This window comes from Agelaius phoeniceus, chromosome 35 (genome assembly GCF_051311805.1).
Source record: "Agelaius phoeniceus isolate bAgePho1 chromosome 35, bAgePho1.hap1, whole genome shotgun sequence".
Lineage (NCBI taxonomy): Eukaryota > Metazoa > Chordata > Aves > Passeriformes > Icteridae > Agelaius > Agelaius phoeniceus.
The window spans coordinates 1,896,270-1,921,437 of NC_135299.1; the positions used below are offsets into that span (position 1 = coordinate 1,896,270).

Sequence of the window (25,168 nt, forward strand, 5' to 3'; positions counted from 1 at the left end):
GGACATGGGACATGCCAGCTGAGCTCATTGGCCTGGAATGGGGCAAGGATGGAGGAGGTGGGACAAAAAGAGAGTAGGACACAGCTCTGCTGGTGATGAACACCCCTTCTCCTGAAAAAGCCCCCCAAAAACGAGCCACAGACCCAGAGCAGGACATGGGACATGGGACATGCCAGCTGAGCTCAGCAGATGGTGGGGACACGAGGGGTGACTCCAGCCCAGCTGCCACGTCCCACGGGGGACAACATTGCCAAAAGATCCCTGTGGGGACAACACAGGGGCTGGGCTGAGCCCCGGGGGCAGCCACGGCCCCCAGACCCCACAATGAGCACAAGCACGGCTGGGGAGCTCTGGGCTTGGGGTTTGCTCTTGGCAAGGCCACCAATCCAGCAGTGGTGGCCTCAGGCATCTACTGGAGAACTCTGGGAGCTCTGAATTGGCTCCTTCCAGATCTTTCCAAGGCCACCAGTCCAGCAGTGGTGGCCTCAGGCATTGCTGGGGAGCTCTGGGAGCTCTGAATTTGCTCTTCCCAGGCTCTTTCCAAGGCATCTGCTGGGGAGCTCTGGGCTTGGAATTTGCTCTTCCAAGGCCACCACTCCAGCACTGGTGGTCCCATGGCCTCATGCATCTTTTTGGGAGCTCTGGAGCTCTGAATTTGCTCTTCCCAGGGCCACCAGTCCAACAGTGGTGGCCTCAGGCATTGCTGGGGAGCTCTGAATTTGCTCTTCCCAGGCTCTTCCCAACCCACCAATCCAGCAGTGGTGGCCTCAGGCATTGCTGGGGAGCTCTGGGCTTGGAATTTCTCTTCCCAGGCTCCTCCCAAGCAGCACTGGTGGTCCCATGGCCTCAGGCATCTGCTGAGGAGCTCTGGGCTTGGGATTTGCTCTTCCCAAGGCCACCACTCCAGCACTGGTGGTCCCATGGCCTCAGGCATCTTTTTGGGAGCTCTGGAGCTCTGAATTTGCTCTTCCCAGGGCCACCAGTCCAACAGTGGTGGCCTCAGGCATTGCTGGGGAGCTCTGAATTTGCTCTTCCCAGGCTCTTCCCAAGCCACCAATCCAGCAGTGGTGGCCTCAGGCATTTTTTTGGGAGCTCTGAATTTGCTCTTCCCAAACTCTTTCCAAGGCATCTGCTGGGGAGCTCTGGGCTTGGAATTTGCTCTTTTCAAGGCCACCACTCCAGCACTGGTGGTCCTGTGGCCTCAGGCATTGCTGGGTGGCTCTGGGAGCTCTGAATTTGCTCTTCCCAGGCTCTTCCCAAGCCACCAGTCCAGCAGTGGTGGCCTCAGGCATCTGCTGAGAGCTCTGGGCTTAGAATTTGTTCTTCTCAGGCTCTTCTGGTCCCATGGCCTCATGCATCTTTTTGGGAGCTCTGGGAGCTCTGGAGCTCTGAATTTGCTCTTCCCAAGGCCAGCAGTCCAACAGTGGTGGCCTCAGGCATCTGCTGAGAGCTCTGGGCTTGGAATTTGCTCTTCCCAAGCAGCACTGGTGGTCCCGTGGCCTCAGGCATCTGCTGAGAGCTCTGGGCTTGGAATTTGCTCTTCCCAAGGCCACCAGTCCAGCAGTGGTGGTCCCATGGCCTCAGGCATCTGCTGGGTGGCTCTGGGAGCTCTGAATTTGCTCTTCCCAGCCAGCAGTGGTGGTCCCATGGCCTCAGGCATTGCTGGGTGGCTCTGGGAGCTCTCAATTTGCTCTTCCCAGCCAGCAGTGGCGGTGCCGTGGCCTCAGGGACCCCAGAGCTGGGTGCATCCCAGCCCCAAGGGGGTGTTTGGGACACACCTGATCAGCACAAGCTCACAGAACACAAACACAGCACAGAGCACAAGAGACAGAGCAGAAGAGGAACGGGGGTTTGTACCAGGTTGTACTGCTGGGGTGGAGAGACTGGCAGGAGGACTTGGGGGCAGGAGCTTGGAGAGTACGGAACGGGCTGCAGCGCCGGCACCGGCTACACCAGCAGAGAGGGATGGGCAGGGAGAGGAGGGAGGAAAAGGGAGGAAAAGGGAGGAAAAGGAGGGAGGAAAAGGGAGGAAAAGGAGGGGGGAAAATGGAGGAAAAGGGAGGAAAAGGAGAAAGGAAAAGGGAGGAAAAGGGAGGAAAAGGAGGGAGGAAAATGGAGGAAAAGGAGGGAGGAAAAGGAGGGAGGAAAATGGAGGAAAAGGAGGGAGGAAAATGAAGGAAAAGGGGGAAGGAAAAAGGAGGAAAAGGGAGGAAAAGAAGGAAGGAAAATGGAGGAAAGGAGGGAGGAAAATGAAGGAAAAGGGGGAAGGAAAAGGGAGGAAAAGGGAGGAAAAGAAGGAAGGAAAATGGAGGAAAAGGAAGGAGGAAAATGAAGGAAAAGGGAAGAAGGAAATGAAGGAAAGGATGGAAGGAAAAGGGAGGAAAAGGAGGGAGGAAGGAAAGGGAGGAAAGGAAGGAAAGGGAGGAAAAGGAGGAAAGGGAGGAGAGAAGAAGGAAAAGGGAGGAAAAGGGAGGAGGAAAATGAAGGGAAAGGAAGGAAAAGGAGGGAGGAAAAGGGAGGAAAAGGTAGGAGGAAAATAAGGGAAAAGGGGGAAGGAAAGAGAGGAAAAGGAAGAACAAAAAGGGAAGAAAAGGGAGGAGGAAAATGAAGGTTAAGGGAGGAAAAGGGGGGAGGAAAATGAAGGAAAAAGGGGGAAGGAAAAGGGAGGGAGGAAGGAGGAAAATGAAGGAAGGGAAGGAGGAAGGGAAGAAAAGGAAGGAAGGAAGGAAGGAAGGAAGGAAGGAAGGAAGGAAGGAAGGAAGGAAGGAAGGAAGGAAGGAAGGAAGGAAGGAAGGAAGGAAGGAAGGAAGGAAGGAAGGAAGGAAGGAAGGAAGGAAGGAAGGAAGGAAGGAAGGAAGGAAGGAAGGAAGGAAGGAAGGAAGGAAGGAAGGAAGGAAGGAAGGAAGGAAGGAAGGAAGGAAGGAAGGAAGGAAGGAAGGAAGGAAGGAAGGAAGGAAGGAAGGAAGGAAGGAAGGAAGGAAGGAAGGAAGGAAGGAAGGAAGGAAGGAAGGAAGGAAGGAAGGAAGGAAGGAAGGAAGGAAGGAAGGAAGGAAGGAAGGAAGGAAGGAAGGAAGGAAGGAAGGAAGGAAGGAAGGAAGGAAGGAAGGAAGGAAGGAAGGAAGGAAGGAAGGAAGGAAGGAAGGAAGGAAGGAAGGAGAGAAAGAAGGAACAACCAGGTTAGTGTCAAGTGAGCCAACTGCAAACACAGAGGGGCCTTGCAGGGCCTTGGGAAGCACAGGAACCATCCAGGGCAGCATCCACCACCCACCCATCAGGCACAGCCCAGGTGTCTCTGCTGCTCCCAGCACTGCCCACAGTGCTCCTGGTGCCCACTCACCTTCCACAGGGACCCCTCTGTGTCACCTGGAGCACTTGATGAGACTGAAACCCCTCACTGAAACCCCTCACTAAACCCCTCACTAAACCCCTCACTGAAACCCTTCACTGAAACCCCTCACTAAACCCCTCACTAAACCCCTCACTGAAACCCCTCACTGAAACCCCTCACTGAAACCCTTCACTGAAACCCCTCACTAAACCCCTCACTGAAACCCCTCACTAAACCCCTCACTGAAACCCTTCACTGAAACCCCTCACTGAAACCCTTCACTGAAACCCCTCACTGAAACCCTTCACTGAAACCCCTCACTAAACCCCTCACTGAAACCCCTCACTAAACCCCTCACTGAAACCCCTCACTGAAACCCCTCACTGAAACCCCTCACTAAACCCCTCACTGAAACCCTTCACTGAAACCCTTCACTGAAACCCCTCACTGAAACCCCTCACTGAAACCCCTCACTGAAACCCTTCACTGAAACCCTTCACTGAAACCCCTCACTAAAACCCCTCACTGAAACCCCTCACTGAAACCCCTCACTAAACCCCTCACTGAAACCCCTCACTGAAACCCTTCACTGAAACCCTTCACTGAAACCCCTCACTGAAACCCCTCACTGAAACCCCTCACTGAAACCCCTCACTGAAACCCCTCACTGAAACCCCTCACTAAACCCCTCACTAAAGCCCACCCTGTGCTTTGGGCACCAATGGTCACTGCTGGGTGGGGGGGCTGATGCTTTGATTTCACCTTTGGATGGACACGGGCATGGTGCATTTCCAGATCCTTCACCAACACCCAAACAACCTGAGATCATTTCATTCCAGGCTCCAAACCCTTGGATCACACAGCAGAAGATCCAGCCTGAGATCCCACCCAGGCTCTCTGCTATCCCAGCTCCAGACAGACACCCCAGCTCATTCCTCGAGGCTCAGGATCCTCCACAAACAAATCCACAACCCCTGGAGCCCCTCCAGAGCCCAAAAAATATCATTTCCCCCCTGTGCTACAGCTGGAAGCTGCTCCTGATACCTGTAGTAAAAGCTTTTCCAGAAGGTTCTTCCCTTCTGAGAACCATGGAACTGCCCAGGTTGGGAGGGACCTCAGGACACCTGGTCCAATTGTTTGCTTCTATTGTCCTTTATTGTCCTAACTCTGATTGCCCAAATTCGTATTGTTCTAATTTTTATAACTATTTTTATATTATCACTATTACTAATGGTTATATAATTATTAACTAATATAACTATTAACTAATATAACTATTAACGAATATATCTATTAACTAATATAACTATTAATTATAACTATAAACTAAATATAACTAATTATGACTATAAACTAAATATAACTATTAACTAATATATCTATTAACTAATATAACTATTAACTAATATAACTATTAACTAATATAACTATTAACTAATATATCTATTAACTAATATAACTATTAATTATAACTATCAACTATAACTATTAACTATAACTACTAACTATAACTATTTATTTCTAATATTAGTATAACTAACTTTTTACTAATATATTAGTAAAAAGTTATTACTAACATATTAGCAAAAAGTTATTACTAATATATTAGCAAAAAGTTATTACTAATATATTAGTAAAAAGTTATTACTAATATATTAGCAAAAAGTTATTACTAATATATTAGCAAAAAGTTACTACTAATATATTAGCATAACTAACTTTTGACTATTATTTATTACTATTATTATAACCATTTTATAACTATTATTTTATTACTATTAAACTTCTAAAATTTCAACACAAGTGATTGGGTTTTTTTTGCACACAGCAACGCTTAATGCCAGCAAAAAAAAGCAGAATTACTGCTTCAGCAAAAAAGCTGAATTACTTTCAGTTTGAATTCAAAAATGAGACAAACTTTGAGTCGTGATCTAAATTTCCTGAGAATTTCTGCATCGTGTTGAGAAAACCAAGTAAAGCAAGAAACAGAAAATAAGCAGATGTATTCTAGCAAGGTTATGAACCACATTTTGCCCCCCAAATTGCCCTGTGGGACTCACCTGGGACATGATGGGGCTGCTGATGGGCGGCTGCTGCTGCTGCTGCTGCTGCTGCTGGGCTGGGGGGAGCCCGGGGGGCTGTGGGGCTGAGCAGGGCAGGAGGGCACGGCCGGCCTGGGATGAGGGGGACGGGCTGCAGCCCTCGGGGGCAGCCAGCACCAAACCTGCAGCACAGAGAGACAGAGAGAGGGGCACAGAGAGCTGGGAGGCAGCAGGGAAGCAGCAGGGAGCGGGGAACAGAGCAGGGGAGGGCACCTGTAGGATGCATCTGACTGCACTGAGCCAGGGGGCTCAACAATTATTCCATTCTATTCTATTCTATTCTATTCTATTCTATTCTATTCTATTCTATTCTATTCTATTCCATTCCATTCCATTCCATTCCATTCTATTCCATTCTATTCTATTCCATTCCATACTATTCCATTCCATTCCATTCTATTCTATTCTATTCTATTCTATTCTATTCTATTCTATTCTATTCTATTCTATTCTATTCCATTCCATTCCACTCCACTCTATTCCATTCCATTCTTTCCATTCCATTCCATTCCATTCTATTTTATTCCATTCCATTCCATTCCATTCTATTCCATTCCACACCATTCCATTCCATTCCATTCCATTCCATTCCATTCCACTCCACACCATTCCATTCCATTCCACTCCATTCCATTCCACTCTATTCCATTCCATTCCATTCCATTCCATTCCATTCCATTCCCTTCCACTCCATTCCATTCCATTCCATTCCATTCTTTCCATTCCATTCCATTCCACTCCACACCATTCCATTCCATTCCATTCCATTCCATTCCATTCCATTCCATTCCATTCCATTCCATTCCATTCCATTCTTTCCATTCCATTCCATTCCACTCCACACCATTCCATTCCATTCCATTCCATTCCATTCCATTCCATTCCACTCCACTGTCCGAGGCACCTAGCACCAACCCTGGAACAGAAAAGGAGGCACAGAGAGGTGTCCTGGATGTGCCCCCCCAACCCCCAGGTGTTGCTGTTTCCTGCCAGGTGCCCTTAGGCAGGTGAAGGGCTCAACTTCCCAACCCCCAGGTGCCCTTTGGCAGGTGAAGATCTCCAATTCCAGAACCCAAAATCTGCCAGTCCTGGTGGCAAACTGGAGACAATCAGGTGCCCTTTGTCACAGAAAGATCTGCATTCCCCACCCTAGGTGTCCTTTGGCAGGTAAAAATCTCCATTTCCCAACCCCCAGGTGCCCTTTGGGAGGTGAAGATCTCCATTTCCCCAACCTAAAATCCATCTCCCAGGTGCCCTTTTTCATGCAAAGATCTCCATTTCCCCAATCCAAAATCAGTGTGCCAGGTGTCCTTTAGGAGAGAAAGCTCCATTTCCCCAACCCAAAATCAAAATCCACCTCCCAGGTGCCCATTTTCATGTAAAGATCCCCATTTCCCCAACCCAAAATCCATCTCCCAGGTGCCCTTTGGCAGGTAAAGATCCCCATTTCCCCCAGCCCTAAATCTGTCAGCCAGGTGTCCCTTAGGAGAGAAAGAGCCCAAAATCCACCTCCCAGGTGCCCTTTGGCAGGTAAAGATCTCCAATTCCAGAACCCAAAATCCACCTCCCAGGTGCCCTTTTTCATGCAAAGATCTCCATTTCCCCAACCCCAAATCCACCTCCCAGGTGCCCTTTTTCAGTTCAAGATCCCCATTTCCCCAACCCAAAATCCACCTCCCAGGTGCCCTTTGGCAGGTAAAGGGCTCCAGTTTCCCCAGCCCTAAATCTGCCAGCCAGGTGCCCTTTCTCAGGTAAAGAGCTCCAGTTCCCCATCCCAAAATCTGTCAGTGCTGGTGACAGACTGGAGACCATGGAGACATCCAGGTGCCCTTTGGCAGGTAAAAATCTCCATTTCCCCCAGCCCTAAATCAGTCTGCCAGGTGCCCTTTTCCATGCAAAGATCCCCATTTCCCCCAGCCCCAAACCAGTCTGCCAGGTGTCCTTTGGCAGGTAAAGGTCTCCATTTCCCCAACCCAAAATCCATCTCTCAGGTGCCCTTTTCCATGCCAAGATCCCCATTCCCCCAACCCCAAATCCACCTCCCAGGTGCCCTTTTCCATGCCAAGACCCCCGTTCCCTACCCCAGGTGCCCTTTTCCATGTAAAGATCCCCATTTCCCCCAGCCCAAAATCCACCTCCCAGGTGCCCTTTTCCATGCAAAGATCCCCATTTCCCCAGCCCTAAATCCATCTCCCAGCTGCCCTTTCTCAGGTAAAGAGCCTCCAGTTCCTCAACCCAAAATCTGCCAGTGCTGGTGACAGACTGGAGACCATGGAGACATCCAGGTGCCCTTTTTCATGCAAAGATCCCCATTCCCCCAGCCCAAAATCCACCTCCCAGGTGCCCTTTTTCATGTAAAGATCTCCTTTCCCCCAGCCCTCAATCAGTCTGCCAGGTGCCCTTTCTCAGGTAAAGATCTCCATTTCCAGAACCCAAAATCCATCTCTCAGGTGCCCTTTTCCATGCAAAGATCCCCATTTCCCCCAGCCCTTAAGCAGCCTGCCAGGTGTCCTTTAGGAGAGAGAGCTCCATTTCCCCAGCCCAAAATCCATCTCCCAGGTGCCCTTTTCCATGTAAAGATCCCCATTTCCTCCAGCCCTAAATCAGTCTGCCAGGTGCCCTTTGGAAGAGAAAGAGCCCAAAATCCATCTCCCAGGTGCCCTTTTCCATGCAAAGATCTCCATTTCCCCAACCCAAAATCCATCTCCCAGCTGCCCTTTCTCAGGTAAAGAGCTCCAGTTCCTCAACCTAAAATCTGTCAGTCCTGGTGCAGACTGGAGACCATGGAGACATCCAGGTGCCCTTTTTCATGTAAAGATCCCCATTCCCTATCCCAGGTGCCCTTTTCCATGCAATGATCCCCATTCCCCCAACCCCAAATCCACCTCCCCGGTGCCCTTTTTCATGCAAAGATCCCCATTTCCCCCAGCCCTCAATCAGTCTGCCAGGTGCCCTTTCTCAGGTAAAGAGCTCCAGTTCCCCAACCTAAAATCCATCTCCCAGGTGCCCTTTTCCATGCCAAGATCCCCATTTCCCCAACCCCAAATCCATCTCCCAGGTGCCCTTTCTCAGGTAAAGATCTCCATTTCCAGAACCCAAAATCCATCTCCCAGGTGCCCTTTTCCATGTCAAGACCCCCGTTCCCTATCCCAGGTGCCCTTTTCCATGCCAAGACCCCCGTTCCCTATCCCAGGTGCCCTTTTCCATGTAAAGATCCCCATTTCCCCCAGCCCAAAATCCACCTCCCAGGTGCCCTTTTCCATGCAAAGATTCCCATTTCCAGAACCCAAAATCCATCTCCCAGGTGCCCTTTTCCATGCCAAGACCCCCATTCCCTATCCCAGGTGCCCTTTTCCATGCAAAGATCCCCATTCCCTATCCCAGGTGCCCTTTTCCATGCCAAGATCCCCATTTCCAGAACCCCAAATCCACCTCCCAGGTGCCCTTTTTCAGTTCAAGATCCCCATTTCCCCAACCCCAAATCCACCTCCCAGGTGCCCTTTTCCATGCCAAGACCCCCATTCCCTATCCCAGGTGCCCTTTTCCATGCCAAGACCCCCATTCCCTATCCCAGGTGCCCTTTTCCATGCAAAGATCTCCATTTCCAGAACCCAAAATCCATCTCCCAGGTGCCCTTTTCCATGCAAAGATCCCCATTTCCCCCAGCCCTAAATCCACCTCCCAGGTGCCCTTTGGCAGGTAAAGATCTCCATTTCCCCAACCTAAAATCCATCTCCCAGGTGCCCTTTTCCATGTAAAGGGCTCCAGTTCCTCCAGTCCTAAATCAGTCTGCCAGGTGCCCTTTAGGAGAGAAAGAGCCCAAAATCCATCTCCCAGGTGCCCTTTTCCATGTAAAGATCTCCATTCCCTATCCCAGGTGCCCTTTTGCAGGTAAAGATCTCCATTTCCCCAACCTAAAATCCATCTCCCAGGTGCCCATTTTCATGTAAAGATCCCCATTTCCCAAAGCCCTAAATCTGTCAGCCAGGTGTCCTTGAGGAGAGAAAGAGTCCAAAATCCATCTCCCAGGTGTCCTTTGGCAGGTAAAGATCCCCATTTCCAGAACCCAAAATCCACCTCCCAGGTGCCCTTTTTCATGTAAAGGTCTCCATTTCCAGAACCCAAAATCCATCTCCCAGGTGCCCTTTTTCATGCAAAAATCCCCATTTCCCCCAGCCCCAAACCAGTCTGCCAGGTGTCCTTTGGCAGGTAAAGGGCTCCAGTTTCCCCAACCCCAAATCCACCTCCCAGGTGCCCTTTTCCATGTAAAGGTCTCCATTTCCAGAACCCAAAATCCACCTCCCAGGTGCCCTTTTTCATGCAAAAATCCCCATTTCCCCAACCCCAAATCCATCTCCCTGGTGCCCTTTTCCATGCCAAGACCCCCATTCCCTATCCCAGGTGCCCTTTTCCATGCCAAGACCCCCATTCCCTATCCCAGGTGCCCTTTTCCATGCAAAGATCCCCATTTCCCCCAGCCCAAAATCCACCTCCCAGGTGCCCTTTGGCAGGTAAAGACCCCCATTTCCCCAACCCCAAATCCATCTCCCAGGTGCCCTTTTCCATGCCAAGACCCCCATTCCCTATCCCAGCTGCCCTTTTCCACGCCAAGACCCCCGTTCCCCCCTGCCCTCCTGTACCTGCCCGTGAGCTCCTGCTGCCGGCGCTGCCCTTGCTGCTGCCCACGCTGTCCCCTCTGGTGAGGATGGAGATGCCACTGAAGCTGCTGGCTTTGGTGACAGGCGGCCTCAGGCTGCGGATGGAGCCGTCAGAGTCCGTGCTGCTCCAGGGACGCGGCTCCAGGGATTTGATGTCGCTCTCGGTGCTGCTCTGGCGGCTGCCAGGGCTCCTGCCCAGCCCTTCCCGGGCGCCCCTGCAGGGAGGGCACGACTCAAACCGGGCTCCAGGGCAGGGACAGGGCCAGAGCTGCTGCTGCTGCTGCACCAGTGCCCCCAGTGTGCTGGGCCTGGGAGCCTTTTGGGGCAGTGTGACAGCAGAAAAGGACAGGACACGGGTTGGAGAGGACACAGGTGCAGCAGGGAAGGGATAGGTTGGATGTTAGGAGGAAATTTTTCCACCAAAAGAATAATAAAGCACTGGAATGCTCTTCCCAGGGAGGTGGTGGAATCACCATCTCTGGGTGTGGTTAAGGAAAGGCTGGGCAGGCACTGGGTGCTGCAGTCTGGGTGAGGTGTGAGGGCACAGGTTGGACTTGATGGTCTGAGAGGGCTCTTCCAACCTCATCATCCTGGGATTCTGGGATTGATTCTGGGATTGATTCTGTGATTGATTCTGGGATTGATTCTGAGATTGATTCTGAGATTGATTCTGAGATTGATTCTGAGATTGATTCTGAGATTGATTCTGGGATTGACTCTGTGATTCTGGGATTGATTTTGGGATTGATTCTGGGATTCTGGGATTGATTTTGGGATTGATTCTGGGATTGATTCTGGGAGTGATTCTGGGATTGACTCTGTGATTCTGGGATTGATTTTGGGATTGATTCTGGGATTGATTCTGGGATTGATTCTGGGATTCATTCTGTGATTCATTCTGTGGTTCTGGGATTGATTCTGGGAGTGATTCTGGGAGTGATTCTGGGAGTGATTCTGGGATTTTGTGATTCTGGGATTGATTCTGTGATTGATTCTGTAATTCTGTGATTGATTCTGTGATTGATTCTGTGATTGATTCTGGGATTCTGGGATTGATTCTGGGATTCTGGGATTGATTCTGGGATTGATTCTGGGATTGATTCTGGGATTGATTCTGGGATTCATTCTGGGATTCTGTGATTGATTCTGGGATTCTGGGATTGATTCTGGGAGTGATTCTGGGATTGATTCTGGGAGTGATTCTGGGATTTTGTGATTCTGGGATTGAATCTGTGATTCTGGGATTGATTCTGTGATTGATTCTGGGATTGATTCTGGGATTGATTCTGGGATTCTGTGATTGATTCTGGGATTCTGGGATTGATTCTGGGATTCTGGGATTGATTCTGGGATTCTGGGATTGATTTTGGGATTGATTCTGGGATTGATTCTGGGATTGATTCTGGGATTCTGGGATTGATTCTGGGATAGATTTTGGGATTGATTCTGGGATTGATTCTGTGATTCATTCTGTGATTCTGGGATTGATTTTGGGATTGATTCTGTGATTGATTCTGGGATTCTGTGATTGATTCTGTGATTGATTCTGTGATTCTGGGATTCTGTGATTGATTCTGGGATTCTGTGAATCTGTGATTGATTCTGTGATTGAGGGATTCATTCTGTGATTGATTCTGTGATCCTGTGATTCATTCTGTGATTCTGTGATTGATTGATTCTGGGATTCTGTGATTGATTGATTCTGGGATTCATTCTGTGATTCTGTGATTGAGGGATTCATTCTGGGATTCTGTGATTGATTGATTCTGGGATTCTGTGATTCATTCTGTGATTCTGTGATTGATTCATTCTGTGATTGATTCATTCTGTGATTCTGTGATCCTGTGACCCCTCTGGCTCAAGGAGAGCGCTGCATTTTGACCTGAGGCCGTGGAAAAGGCTCCCAGAATTGATTGATTTTGGGATCACTGCAGTGATTTTGGTGGCACTGAGATCAAGGCTGTGCAGTTGATTACAAGTCTGTAATTTCACTTTTCTGCCAAAATCCAGCAGGCAGAAAGGCAGGGATGAGGATTTCCTATCTTTTTGGAGAAAAAAAGAGGATTGAAAACTGCTGGAATTCCTCCCTGCCATTGCCACCCTCCTTTTGAATTTTAAACAGCCAAAAAGGACTCAAAATTGAAAGAAAACACTTTTAGAAAACTCCCCTGGGGCATTCAGCGTGGCATGGCACAAATAAATCACAGGGAAATCCCTGCAAATCTGCCCCTGCCTGTGAGAGCAACAAGAAAAGCATTCTGTGGGGAGTGTGAGGAGGGAAAATCAACATTTTAGAGTCTCCCAGGGCAGAATTCACCCTCAGCAGCTCAGATGGAGCCTGAGACACTTCAATGTCACCTTTAAATCACCCAGAATGGATAAGCAGGGATTAGGGACAGCCCTGCCTGATCCTGGCACTGTAAGGGCAGGGATTCCCTGTCCTTTTTGGGGGAAAAAAGAGATTTGAAAACTGCTGGAATTCCTCAATTCCTCCCTGCCGTTCTCACCCTCCTTTTTCATTTTATTTTTGAAAGGAAAAAACAAAAACCCTTCAGGGCAGGGATTCCCTGTCCTTTTTGGGGGAAAAAAAAGATTTGAAAACTGCTGGAATTCCTCAATTCCTCCCTGCCGTTCTCACCCTCCTTTTTCATTTTATTTTTGAAAGGAAAAAACAAAAACCCTTCAGGGCAGGGATTCCCTGTCCTTTTTGGGGGAAAAAAGAGATTTGAAAACTGCTGGAATTCCTCAATTCCTCCCTGCCGTTCTCACCCTCCTTTTTCATTTTATTTTTGAACGGAAAAAACAAAAAAACACCTTCAGTGAGTCCTGGAGCAGCTGTGCATGGCATGGCACAAAAAAAATCAGAGAAATCCCTGCAAATCTGCATCTGTGGGTGGGAGCTGCAAGAAAAGCATTCTGGGGGGAATGTGGAGAGGGAAAAGCAGAATTTTATGGCATTTAAAATGAAATTATACCAGGGCAGCACTCACCTGCTGTCTGTGAGGAATCCGTTCTGGCCAGACTGGGAGCAGCAGCAAGGTGGAGATGGGGAGGAAAGAAAAAAAAAAGAGACTTCAAAAAAAAAAGTGGGAAAAACCCCAATTCCAGAGGGTGGGGATGGCACACGGAGGGTGCTGAGGGTGGTGCTGAGCCCCCTGCACAGCAGATCCCTGAGGGATCCATCCAGGGAATTCCCTGATCCCTCAGGTCTCCCAGTTCCTCCCAGGAAGGACAAAATTCCTCCTGGGAAGGACTAAATTCCCTCTGGGAATGCCCAAATTCCTCCTGGGAGTGCCCAAATTCCTTCTGGAAATGCCCAAATCCCTCCTGGAAATGCCAAATTCCTTCTGGGAATGCCCAAATCCCTCCTAAGAAGGGCTAAATTCCGCCCAGAAATGCCCAAATCCCTCCTGGAAATGCCCAAATCCCTCCTGGAAATGCCCAAACTCCTCCTGGGAAGGCCCAAATCCCTCCTGGGAAGGCCCAAATCCCTCCTGGGAATGCTCAATTCCTCCTGGGAAGGACTAAATCCCTCCTAAGAAGGACTAAATTCCACCCAGAAATGCCCAAATTCCTTCTGGAAATGCCCAAATCCCTCTTGGAAATGCCCAAATCCCTTCTGGAAGTGCCCAAATTCCTTCTGGGAAGGCCCAAACTCCTCCCGGGAAGGCCCAAATCCCTCCTGGGAAGGCCCAAATCCCTCCTAAGGGCTAAATTCCACCCAGAAATGCCCAAATTCCTCCTGGAAATGCCCAAACTCCTCCTGGGAATGCCCAAATTCCTTCTGGAAATGCCCAAATCCCTTCTGGAAATGCCGAAATTCCTCCTGGGAGTGCCCAAATTCCTTCTGGGAATGCCCAAATTCCTCCTGGGAAGGACTAAATCCCTCCTAAGGGCTAAATTCCACCCAGGAATGCCCAAATCCCTCCTGGAAATGCCCAAATTCCTTCTGGAAATGCCCAAACTCCTCCTGGGAAGGCCCAAACTCCTCCTGGGAAGGCCCAAATCCCTCCCGCGAAGGCCCAAATCCCTCCTGGGAAGGATTAAATCCCTCCTAAGGGCTAAATTCCGCCCAGAAATGCCCAAATTCCTTCTGGAAATGCCCAAATCCCTCTTGGAAATGCCCAAATCCCTCCTGGGAAGGCCCAAATTCCTTCTGGGAAGGCCCAAATTCCTCCTAAGGGCTAAATTCCACCCAGAAATGCCCAAATTCCTTCTGGAAATGCCCAAATCCCTCCTGGGAAGGCCCAAATCCCTCTTGGAAATGCCCAAATCCCTTCTGGGAGTGCCCAAATCCCTCCTAAGAAAGACTAAATTCCACCCAGAAATGCCCAAATCCCTCCTGGAAATGCCCAAATCCCTCCTGGAAATGCCCAAATTCCTCCTGGGAAGGCCCAAATCCCTCCTAAGAAGGACTAAATTCCACCCAAAAATGCCCAACTTCCTTCTGTAAATGCCCAAATCCCTTCTGGGAAGGATTAAATCCCCCTGGGAATGCCCAAATTCCTCCTGGAAATGCCCAAACTCCTCCTGGAGTGCCCAAATTCTGTCTGGGAATGCCCAAATCCCTCCTGGAAATGCCCAAATCCCTTCTGGGAAGGCCCAAATCCCTTCTGGGAAGGCCCAAATTCCTCCTGGGAAGGATTAAATCCCTCCTAAGGGCTAAATTCCACCCAGAAATGGCCAAATTCCTTCTGGGAATGCCCAAATTCCTCCTGGAAATGCCCAAATCCCTCCTGGAAATGCCCAAATTCCTTCTGGAAATGCCCAAATCCCTCCTAGGAATGCACAATTCCTCCTGGGAAGGCCCAAATCCCTCCTAAGAAGGGCTAAATTCCACCCAGAAATGCCCAAATTCCTTCTGGAAATGCCCAAATCCCTCCTGGGAAGGCCCAAATCCCTCCTGGAAATGCCCAAACTCCTCCTGGGAGTGCCCAAATTCCTCCTAGGAAGGACTAAATCCCTCCTAAGAAGAGCTAAATTCCACCCAGGAATGCCCAAATTCCTTCTGGAAATGCCCAAATCCCCTCTGGAGATGCCCAAATCCCTTCTGGAAATGCCCAAATTCCTTCTGGGAAGGACTAAATCCCTCCCGGGAAGGCCCAAATTCCTCCTGGAAATGCCCAAATTCCTCCTGGGAGTGCCCAAATCCCTCCTGAGAAGGGCTAAATTCCACCCAGAAATGGCCAAATTCCTTCTGGAAATGCCCAAATTCCTCCTGGAAATGCCCAAGTCCCTCCTGGGAGTGCCCAAAACCCTCCTGGGAAGGACTAAATCCCTCCTGGAAATACCAAATTCTTCCTAGGAAGGCCTAAATCCCTTCTAGGAATGCCCAAATTCCTTCTGGGAAGGCCCAAATCCCCCCTGGGAATGCCCAAATTCCACCTGGGAAGGCCCAAACTCCTCCTGGAAATGCCCAATTCCTCCTTGGAGTGCCCAAATCCCTCCTGGGAAGGCCCAAATCCCTCCTGGAAATGCCCAAACTCCTCCTGGAAATGCCCAAATCCCTCCCGCGAAGGCCCAAATCCCTCCTAAGAAGGGCTAAATTCCAACCAGGAATGCCCAAATCCCTCCTGGCAATGCCCAAATTCCTTCTGGAAATGCCCAAATTCCTCCTGGAAATGCCCAATTCCTCCTTGAAATGCCCAAATCCCTCCTTGAAATGCCCAAATCCCTCCTAAGAAGGGCTAAATTCCGCCCAGGAATGCCCAAATTCCTTCTGGAAATGCCCAAATTCCTTCTGGGAAGGCCCAAATCCCTCCTGGGAAGGATTAAGTCCCTCCTAAGGGCTAAATTCTGCCCAGAAATGCCCAAATTCCTCCTGGAAATGCCCAAATTCCCTGGAATTTCTGGAAGGAGCAGGCTGGAGGCTGCAGCTGTGGCTCCTCCAGCCCAGAAGCTCAACCACCTTTGCTGGAATCCAGCGGCCCCAAAACTCTGAGAAACGTTGGTAGGAAAAAAATCAACATCTGCAATATGGAAGGGGAAACCTTGTGGCCCAAAGCTCCAGGAATAATAATAATAACAATGCTGATAATAATGATAATAAATTGGTGATTAATCATGATTTGGTGAAGGATCCCAAAACTCACCTCACGTGCAAAGATCCTCTCCCTGACCCGCTGGTATTCCTCCTCCCGCTCCTCGATGGATTTGCTCCTTCTCCCATCCTGCAAGGGGAGTCTGATCTGAAGGGACAAACACAGCTCAGGGGTCAGCAGGAGCAGCCAGTGCTGCCAATTTTGGGTGGGAATTGTGGATTTGGTGATTTTGTGCACCTGCACCGACCTGGTCCCAGAGGGAAAATCAATCAGGAATATCAGCCTGGAAAATCAGGAATATCACCCTGGTTTCATGGGGAAAATCGGGAATGTCACCATGGAAAATCAGGAATATCATCCTGGAAAATCAGGAATATCACCCTGGTTTCATGGGGAAAATATCAGGAATGTCACCAAGGAAAATCAGGAATATCGCCCTGGAAAATCAGGAATATCTCCCTGGTTTCATGGGGGAAATGTCAGGAATGTCACCCTGGATAATCAGGAATATCACCCTGGAAAATCAGGAATATCACCCTGGTTTGACAGGAAAAATCAGGAATATCACCCTGGTTTCATGGGGGAAAATATCAGGAATATCACCCTGGAAAATCAGGAATATCACCCTGGAAAATCAGGACTATCACCCTGGTTTCAGAAAATCAGGAATATCACCCTGGTTTCACAGGGAAAATCAGGAATGTCACCCTGGTTTAATGGGGGAAATATAAGGAATATCACCATGGAAAATCAGGAATATCACCCTGGTCCCAGAGGGAAAATCAATCAGGAATATCACCCTGGAAAATCAGGAATATCACCCTGGTTCCATGGGGAAATATCAGGAATATTCAGAGGGAAAATATCAGGAATATCACCCTGGTTTCATGGGGAAAAATCGGGAATATCACCCTGGTTTCATGGGGAAAATATCAGGAATATCAACCTGGAAAATCAGGAATATCACCCTGGTTTCATGGGGGAAATATCAGGAATATCACCCTGGTTCCATGGGGGAAATGTCAGGAATATCACCCTGGTTCCATGGGGAGAAACAGGAATATTCAGAGGGAAAATCAGGAATATCACCCTGGTCCCAGAGGGAAAATCAATCAGGAATATCACCCTGGAAAATCAGGAATATCACCCTGGTTCCATGGGGAAATATCAGGAATGTCACCCTGGAGGGATATTCCTGCAAGGGGAGTCTGATCTGAAGGGACAAACACAGCTCAGGGGTCAGCAGGAGCAGCCAGTGCTGCCAATTTTGGGTGGGAATTGTGGATTATTCGTGGATTTGGTGATTTTGTGCACCTGCACCGACCTTGGAGACACCTGAGTGCAAGGATGAAGGTGTCAGAGGGATCATTCCTGGCTGTTCCCAAATAGAAACCAGCCTGTCTGAGCTCTGCATGAGGCAGAAATCAGGAATAGCACCCTGGTTTCATGGGGAAAAATCGGGAATGTCACCATGGAAAATCAGGAATATCACCCTGGTTTCATGGGGGAAATATCAGGAATATCACCCTGGTTTCATGGGGGAAAATCGGGAATGTCACCATGGAAAATCAGGAATATCACCCTGGTTTCATGGGGAAAATATCAGGAATATCAACCTGGAAAATCAGGAATACCACCCTGGTTTCATGGGGGAAATATCAGGAATGTTACCCTGGAAAATCAGGAATATCACCCTGGTTCCATGGGGAAATATCAGGAATATTCAGAGGGAAAATATCAGGAATATCACCCTGGTTTCATGGGGGAAATGTCAGGAATATCACCCTGGAAAATCAGGAATATCTCCCTGGTTTCACAGGCAAAATCAGGAATATCACCCTGGTTTCATGGGGGAAATGAGGAATATCTCCCTGGTTTCAGAAAATCAGGAATATCACCTTGGGTTAAGGGGGAAAATCAGGAATATCACCCTGATCCAATGGGGAAAATATCAGGAATATCACCCTGGAAAATCAGGAATATCAACCTGGTTTCAAAGGAAAATCTAAAAAATTCCCATCAAAAATTCCCAAAAAATTCCCATCTAAAAAAAATTCCCATCTAAAAAATTCCCATCTAAAAAATTCCCAAAAAATTCCCATCTAAAAAAAATTCCCATCTAAAAAATTCACATCAAAAATTCCCATCTAAAATTCACATCTAAAAAAATTCCCATCAACAATTCCCCAAAATTTCCCATCTAAAAAAATTCCCATCTAAAAAATTCCCATCAAAAGTTCCTCAAAAATTCCCATCTAAAATTCCCAAAAAATTCCCATCAAAAATTCCCATCTAAAAAAATTCCCATCTAAAAAAATTCCCATCAAAAATTCCCAAAATTTCCCATCTAAAAAATTCCCATCTAAAAAAAATCCCATCAAAAATTCCCCAAAATTTCCCATCTAAAAAATTCCCATAAAAAATTCCCATCTAAAAAAATTCCCATCAAAAGTTCCCCAAAAATTCCCATTTAAAAAAAATTCCCATCAAATTCCAATCTAAAAAATTCCTCCCAGAACAGGCTCAGGAATTTTTTCAGGAATTTTTTCAGGAATTTTTTCCCAGGGAAGCTGTGGCTGCCCCATCCCTGGAATGCCCAAGGCCAGGTTGGGGCACTGATGCTGCTCAATGCATTTGGGATGGTGGAAAATGTCCAGGGATGGAACTGGAGGAGCTTTGAGGGTTTTTCCAAGCCTAATTATTCCATGTTTTTATGGAAATGGGAGCTGATATCATTGGGATAGGGCATGGCTTGCTGCAAGAGGAGAAAGCAAAATATTCCCAAAGAAACCTTGGAAAAAGGCTCCACTTTTTAAAACCTGGCCTGGCCTCCAGCTGATTTTGGGGAATGGAGAAGCAGAGCCATAAAACCCACAGCAATTTTTCATCCATTTCCATAAAATTGGGCAAAAAAATCTTTGATGAAATTCAGATGTTGCTGCCTGGGTGGGGTGGGAGCTTCCATGGGATGAGAGGCAGGAGAATTTTGGAGTTTTTGTGCTCCTGGGAGCTTTGCCAAGGCCGCCCTGTGCCCTCCCTCACCTGGTTGTCGTCCTGCTCCAGGGAAAATCAGGAATATCAACCTGGTTTCATGGGGAAAATCAGGAATATCACCCTGGTTTCACAGGGAAAATCAGGAATATCTCCCTGGTTTCATGGGGGAAATGAGGAATATCTCCCTGGTTTCAGAAAATCAGGAATATCACCTTGGGTTAAGGGGGAAAATCAGGAATATCACCCTGATCCAATGGGGAAAATATCAGGAATATCACCCTGGAAAATCAGGAATATCACCCTGGTTTCAAGAGGGAAAATCAGGAATACCACCATGGTCACTGGTTCCATGAGGAAAAGCAGCAATATTCAGAGGGAAAATCAGGAATATCACCTTGGTTTAAGGGGGAAAATCAAGAATATCACCCTGGTTTCAAAGGAAAATCTAAAAAATTCCCATCAAAAATTCCCCTGATCCAGTTGGGGAATGGAGAAGCAGGGCCATAAAACCCACAGCAATTTTTCATCCATTTCCATAAAACTGGCAAAAAAAAATCTTTGATGAAATTCAGATGTTGCTGCCTGGGTGGGGTGGGAGCTTCCATGGGATGAAAGGCAGGAGAATTTTGGAGTTTTTGTGCTCTTGGGAGGAGAATTTTGGAGTTTTTGTGCTGTGCCCTCCCTCACCTGGTTGTCGTCCCGCTCCAGGGAAAATCAGGAATATCAACCTGGTTTCACAGTGAAAATCAGGAATATCAACCTGGTTTCATGGGGGAAATGAGGAATATCTCCCTGGTTTCAGAAAATCAGGAATATCACCTTGGGTTAAGGGGGAAAATCAGGAATATCACCCTGATCCAATGGGGAAAATATCAGGAATATCACCCTGGAAAATCAGGAATATCACCCTGGTTTCAAGAGGGAAAATCAGGAATACCACCATGGTCACTGGTTCCATGAGGAAAAGCAGGAATATTCAGAGGGAAAATCAGGAATATCACCTTGGTTTAAGGGGGAAAATCAAGAATATCACCCTGGTTTCAAAGGAAAATCTAAAAAATTCCCATCAAAAATTCCCCTGATCCAGTTGGGGAATGGAGAAGCAGAGCCATAAAACCCACAGCAATTCTTCATCCATTTCCATAAAATTGGGCAAAAAAATCTTTGATGAAATTCAGATGTTGCTGCCTGGGTGGGGTGGGAGCTTCCATGGGATGAGAGGCAGGAGAATTTTGGAGTTTTTGTGCTCCTGGGAGGAGAATTTTGGAGTTTTTGTGCTGTGCCCTCCCTCACCTGGTTGTCGTCCCGCTCCATGCTGGTGTCATCCCTCTTCAGGATGAACCTCTGAGGGAATTCTGCGCTCTTCTCGTCCTTGATGTGCTCAGAGAATCTCTGCTCGGGGCTGCAAGAGAACCAGCCCTTGTCAGGAGGGGAAAAAAGCAGTTTTAAGGTGAAATTTGGGTGAAATTTGGGGGAAATTTGGGTGAAATTTGGGTGAAATTTCAGCTCCTGTCCCTTCCTCCAGGAGCTGTGGAGAGGCAGGGAGGGGTGGAAGGAAAAGGTTTTTCTTCCCTGTGCCCCTTCATTCTGTGATTCTGGTTTTAGAGAGGGAGCTTCACCTCTAATGAGGTAAAAAAAGAAAATTATAAATGTGGTGTGGAACCCATCCTGGTACAGAGGATTCCTGGGATGTGGGGAAGGGAGAGGGGAAAGGGGAAGGAAAAAGGGAAAGGGGAAAAGGGAAGAAAAAGGGAAGGAAGAAGTGGAAGGGGAAGGGGAAGGAGAAGGGGAAGGAGAAGGGGAAGGGAAAGGGGAAGGAAAAGGGGAAGGAAAAGGGGAAGGAAAAGGGGAAGGAGAAGGGGAAGGAGAAGGGGAAGGAGAAGGAAAAGGGGAATAAGAAGGGGGAAAAGAAGGGGGAAAAGAAGGGGAAGGGAAAGGGAAAAGGGAAAGAGAAAAAGGGAAAGAGGAAGGAAAGGAAAAAGGGGAAGGGGAAGAAGAAGGGAAAGAAGAAGGGGAAGGAGAAGGGAAGGGAAAGAGGGAAAAGGGAAAAGGAAAGAAAAGGAAAATGGGGAAGGGGATGAGAGAAGAAGAAGGGGAAGAAGGAAAAAGGGAAAGGGGAAAAGGGAAAGGGAAAAGGGGAAAGGGAAAAGGGAAAGGGAAAAGGGGAAGGGAAAAGGGGAAGGGAAAAGGGGAAGAAGACAGGGAAGAAGAAGGGGAAGGAGAAGAAGGAGGGGAAGAGAATGGGAAAGGAAAAAGGGAAAAAGGGAAGAGATGGAGAAGGGGAAAAGAAAGGGGAAGGAAGCAGGGGAAGGAAGAAGGGGAAGGAAACGGGAAGGAAGCAGGGGAAGGAAGAAAGAGGAAAAGCAAGGGAAAGGAAGCAGGGAAGGAAGCAGGGAAGGAGCAAGGGAAGGAAGCAGGGAAGGAGCAAGGGGAAGGAGCAAGGGAAGGAGGAAAGGGGAAGGAAGCAGGGAAGGAGGAAAGGGGAAGGAAGCAGGGAAGGAAGCAGGGAAGGAAGCAGGGAAGGAGCAAAGGAAAGGAAGCAGGGAAGGAAGCAGGGAAGGAGCAAGGGGAAGGAGGAAAGGGGAAGGAGGCATGGAAGGAGGCAGGGAAGGAAGCAGGGAAGGAGCAAGGGGAAGGAAGCAGGGAAGGAAGCATGGAAGGAGCAAAGGAAAGGAAGCAGGGAAGGAGGAAAGGGGAAGGAAGAGAGGGGAAGGAAGCAGGGAAGGAGCAAGGGGAAGGAAGCAGGGAAGGAGGAATGGGGAAGGAAGAGAGGGGAAGGAAGCAGGGAAGGAGCAAGGGGAAGGAAGCAGGGAAGGAGGAAAGGGGAAGGAAGCAGGGAAGGAGCAAGGGGAAAAGCAAAGGGAAGGAGCAGGGGAAGGAAGCAGGGAAGGAAGCAGGGAAGGAAGGGGAAGGAGGAAAGGGGAAGGAAGCAGGGAAGGAAGAAGGGGAAGGAGGAAAGGGGAAGGAAGCAGGGAAGGAGGAAAGGGGAAGGAAGCAGGAAAGGAAGCAGGGAAGGAAGCAGGGAAGGAGCAAGGAAAGGAAGCAGGGAAGGAAGCAGGGAAGGAGCAAGGGGAAGGAGGAAAGGGGAAGGAAGCAGGGAAGGAAGCAGGGAAGGAAGCAGGGAAGAAGGAAGCAGGGAAGGAGCAAGGGGAAGGAGGAAAGGGGAAGGAAGCAGGGAAGGAGCAAGGGGAAAAGCAAAGGGAAGGAGCAAAGGAAAGGAAGCAGAGAAGGAAGCATGGAAGGAGGCAGGGAAGGAAGCAGGGAAGGAAGCAGGGAAGGAAGCATGGAAGGAGGAAAGGGGAAGGAAGCATGGAAGGAGCAAGGGGAAGGAAGCATGGAAGGAAGCATGGAAGGAGCAAGGGAAGGAAGCATGGAAGGAGCAAGGGAAGGCGCTTACATTCGCGTGTTGCTGGTCTTGTTGATGATCACAGCCTTGCCAGTCTGGTCCACGTTGTGATCCATGCCGAAGTACGCAGCCACGCGGTGCAGCAGCATGCGGTGGTACGAGGTCATCTGGGGGAACTTCTTGAACTGATTGCTGGGCACAGGGACAGGGACAGGGACAGGGACAGTCACTTCCACCCCTGCCACCTCAGGGTGTGCAGGAGAACATCCTCACCCTGCTCCAAATCCCCAAATTCCCAAATCTCCGTTGGAAAATCCCCCTTGCTCGGCACAGACTCCAGCACCACTGGTTTTCAAATACACTGAATTGAACAGCAGATTTCTCAAAGACAATGAATTAAACTTACTTGTTATCACTAATGAACTCCAGAATCTCCTGTTCCAACTTGAGCAGCATCATTCTGTCCCTGTCAGGGTGAAAAGAAAGATTGAAAAGGTGACTTTAGGGATAGGGAGCAGCATTCCCTGCTGCCAAGCCCTGTCCTGCAGCAGAAAAAGTCACAGGAGGAAGGGAGATCTGATTTTACACAGAAATGGGCTTAAAAAACTCCAGGTTTTTCAAATACTCTGAATTGAACAGCAGATTTTTCAATAAGACTGAACTGAACACCAGATTTTCCAAATACATTGAATTAAACACCAGATTTTTCAAATACTCTGAATTGAACACAGATTTTTCAGACACTGAATTAAACACAGGCTTTTCAAAGACACTGAATTAAACACAGATTTTTCAAAGACACTGAATTGAACAGCAGATTTTTCAAAGACACTGAATTGAACACAGATTTTCCAAATACACTGAATTAAACACAGATTTTTCAAATACTCTTAACTGAACTCCAGGTTTTTCAAATACACTGAATTGAACACCAGATTTTCCAAATACACTGAATTAAACAGCAGATTTTCCAAAGACACTGAATTAAACAGCAGATTTTCCAAAGACACTGAATTAAACACCAGATTTTTCAAATACTCTGAATTGAACACCAGATTTTTCAAAGACACTGAATTAAACACAGATTTTCCAAATACACTGAATTGAACACAGATTTTCCAAATACATTGAATTAAACACAGGTTTTTCAAAGACACTGAATTAAACACAGGTTTTTCAAAGACACTGAATTAAACACAGATTTTTCAAGGACACTGAATTGAACAGCAGATTTTCCAAAGACACTGAATTAAACAGAGATTTTCCAAAGACACTGAATTAAATACAGATTTTTCAAAGACACTGAATTAAACACAGATTTTTCAGACACAGAATTGAACACAGATTTTCCAAATACACAGAATTAAACACAGTTTTTTCAAATACTCTGAATTGAACACCAGATTTTTCAAATACATTGAATTAAACAGCAGATTTTCCAAATACTCTGAATTGAACACAGATTTTTCAAATACTCTTAACTGAACTCCAGGTTTTTCAAATACATTGAATTGAACAGAAGATTTTTCAAATACACTGAATTGAACAGCAGATTTTTCACATACACAGAATTAAACACAGATTTTTCAAATACACTGAATTAAACACAGATTTTCCCAATACACTGAATTAAACACAGATTTTTTAAATACACTGAATTGAACACAGATTTTCCAAATACACTGAATTAAACAGCAGATTTTTCACATACACAGAATTAAACACAGATTTTTCAAATACACTGGATTAAACACCAGATTTTCCAAAGACACTGAATTGAACACCAGATTTTTCAAATACTCTTAATTGAACTCCAGGTTTTCCAAAGACACTGAATTAAAAAGCAGATTTTTCAAGGACACTGAATTGGACACCAAATTTTTCAAATACATTGAATTGAACACAGATTTTCCAAAGACACAGAATTGAACAGCAGATTTTCCAAATACACTGAATTAAACAAAGATTTTTCAAATACTCTGAATTGAACACCAGATTTTCCAAATACACTGAATTGAACACAGATTTTTCAAAGACACTGGATTAAACACAGATTTTTCACATACACTGAATTGAACAGCAGATTTTTCAAATACTCTTAATTGAACTCCAGGTTTTTCAAAGACACTGAATTAAACACAGATTTTCCACATCCACTGAATTAAACACAGATTTTTCACATACACTGAATTGAACACAGATTTTCCCAATACACTGAATTAAACACAGATTTTTCAATAAGACACAGAATTAAACACAGATTTTCCAAATACACTGAATTAAACACAGATTTCCCAAAAACACTGAATTAAACAGCAGATTTTTCAAATACTCTTAATTGAACTCCAGGTTTTTCAAATACACTGAATTGAACAGCAGATTTTTCAAAGACAATGAATTGAACAGCAGATTTTCCAAATACTCTGAATTAAACACAGATTTTCCAAATACACTGAATTAAACACAGATTTTCCAAATACTCTGAATTAAACACAGATTTTTCAAAGACACTGAATTAAACACAGATTTTCCAAATACTCTTAATTGAACTCCAGATTTTTCAAATACACTGAATTAAACACAGATTTTCCAAATACACTGAATTAAACACAGATTTTCCAAATACATTGAATTGAACACAGATTTCCCAAATACACTGAATTAAACACAGATTTTTCACATACACTGAATTAAACACA

The 25,168-nt window shown here is 47.1% G+C and overlaps 1 protein-coding gene across 4 annotated transcripts in view; it reads right to left on the reverse strand.

Moving 5' to 3' along the window:
* The window catches only part of R3HDM2 (R3H domain containing 2), an 89,504-nt gene that overhangs the window by 21,067 nt on the left and 43,269 nt on the right, over positions 1–25,168 (reverse strand). For 2 of the 4 annotated variants that reach the window (XM_077192578.1, XM_077192580.1), the window contains exons 7-14: positions 22,876–22,935; positions 22,521–22,661; positions 20,417–20,525; positions 16,181–16,276; positions 13,079–13,110; positions 10,071–10,303; positions 5,389–5,552; positions 1,858–1,947 (exon numbers count right to left, since the gene is read on the reverse strand). In XM_077192578.1, coding sequence (XP_077048693.1) covers positions 1,858–1,947; positions 5,389–5,552; positions 10,071–10,303; positions 13,079–13,110; positions 16,181–16,276; positions 20,417–20,525; positions 22,521–22,661; positions 22,876–22,935 — 925 coding nt within the window. The remainder of the gene's footprint in view (positions 1–1,857; positions 1,948–5,388; positions 5,553–10,070; positions 10,304–13,078; positions 13,111–16,180; positions 16,277–20,416; positions 20,526–22,520; positions 22,662–22,875; positions 22,936–25,168) is intronic. The other 2 variants (XM_077192581.1, XM_077192582.1) reach the window with 2 other exon arrangements.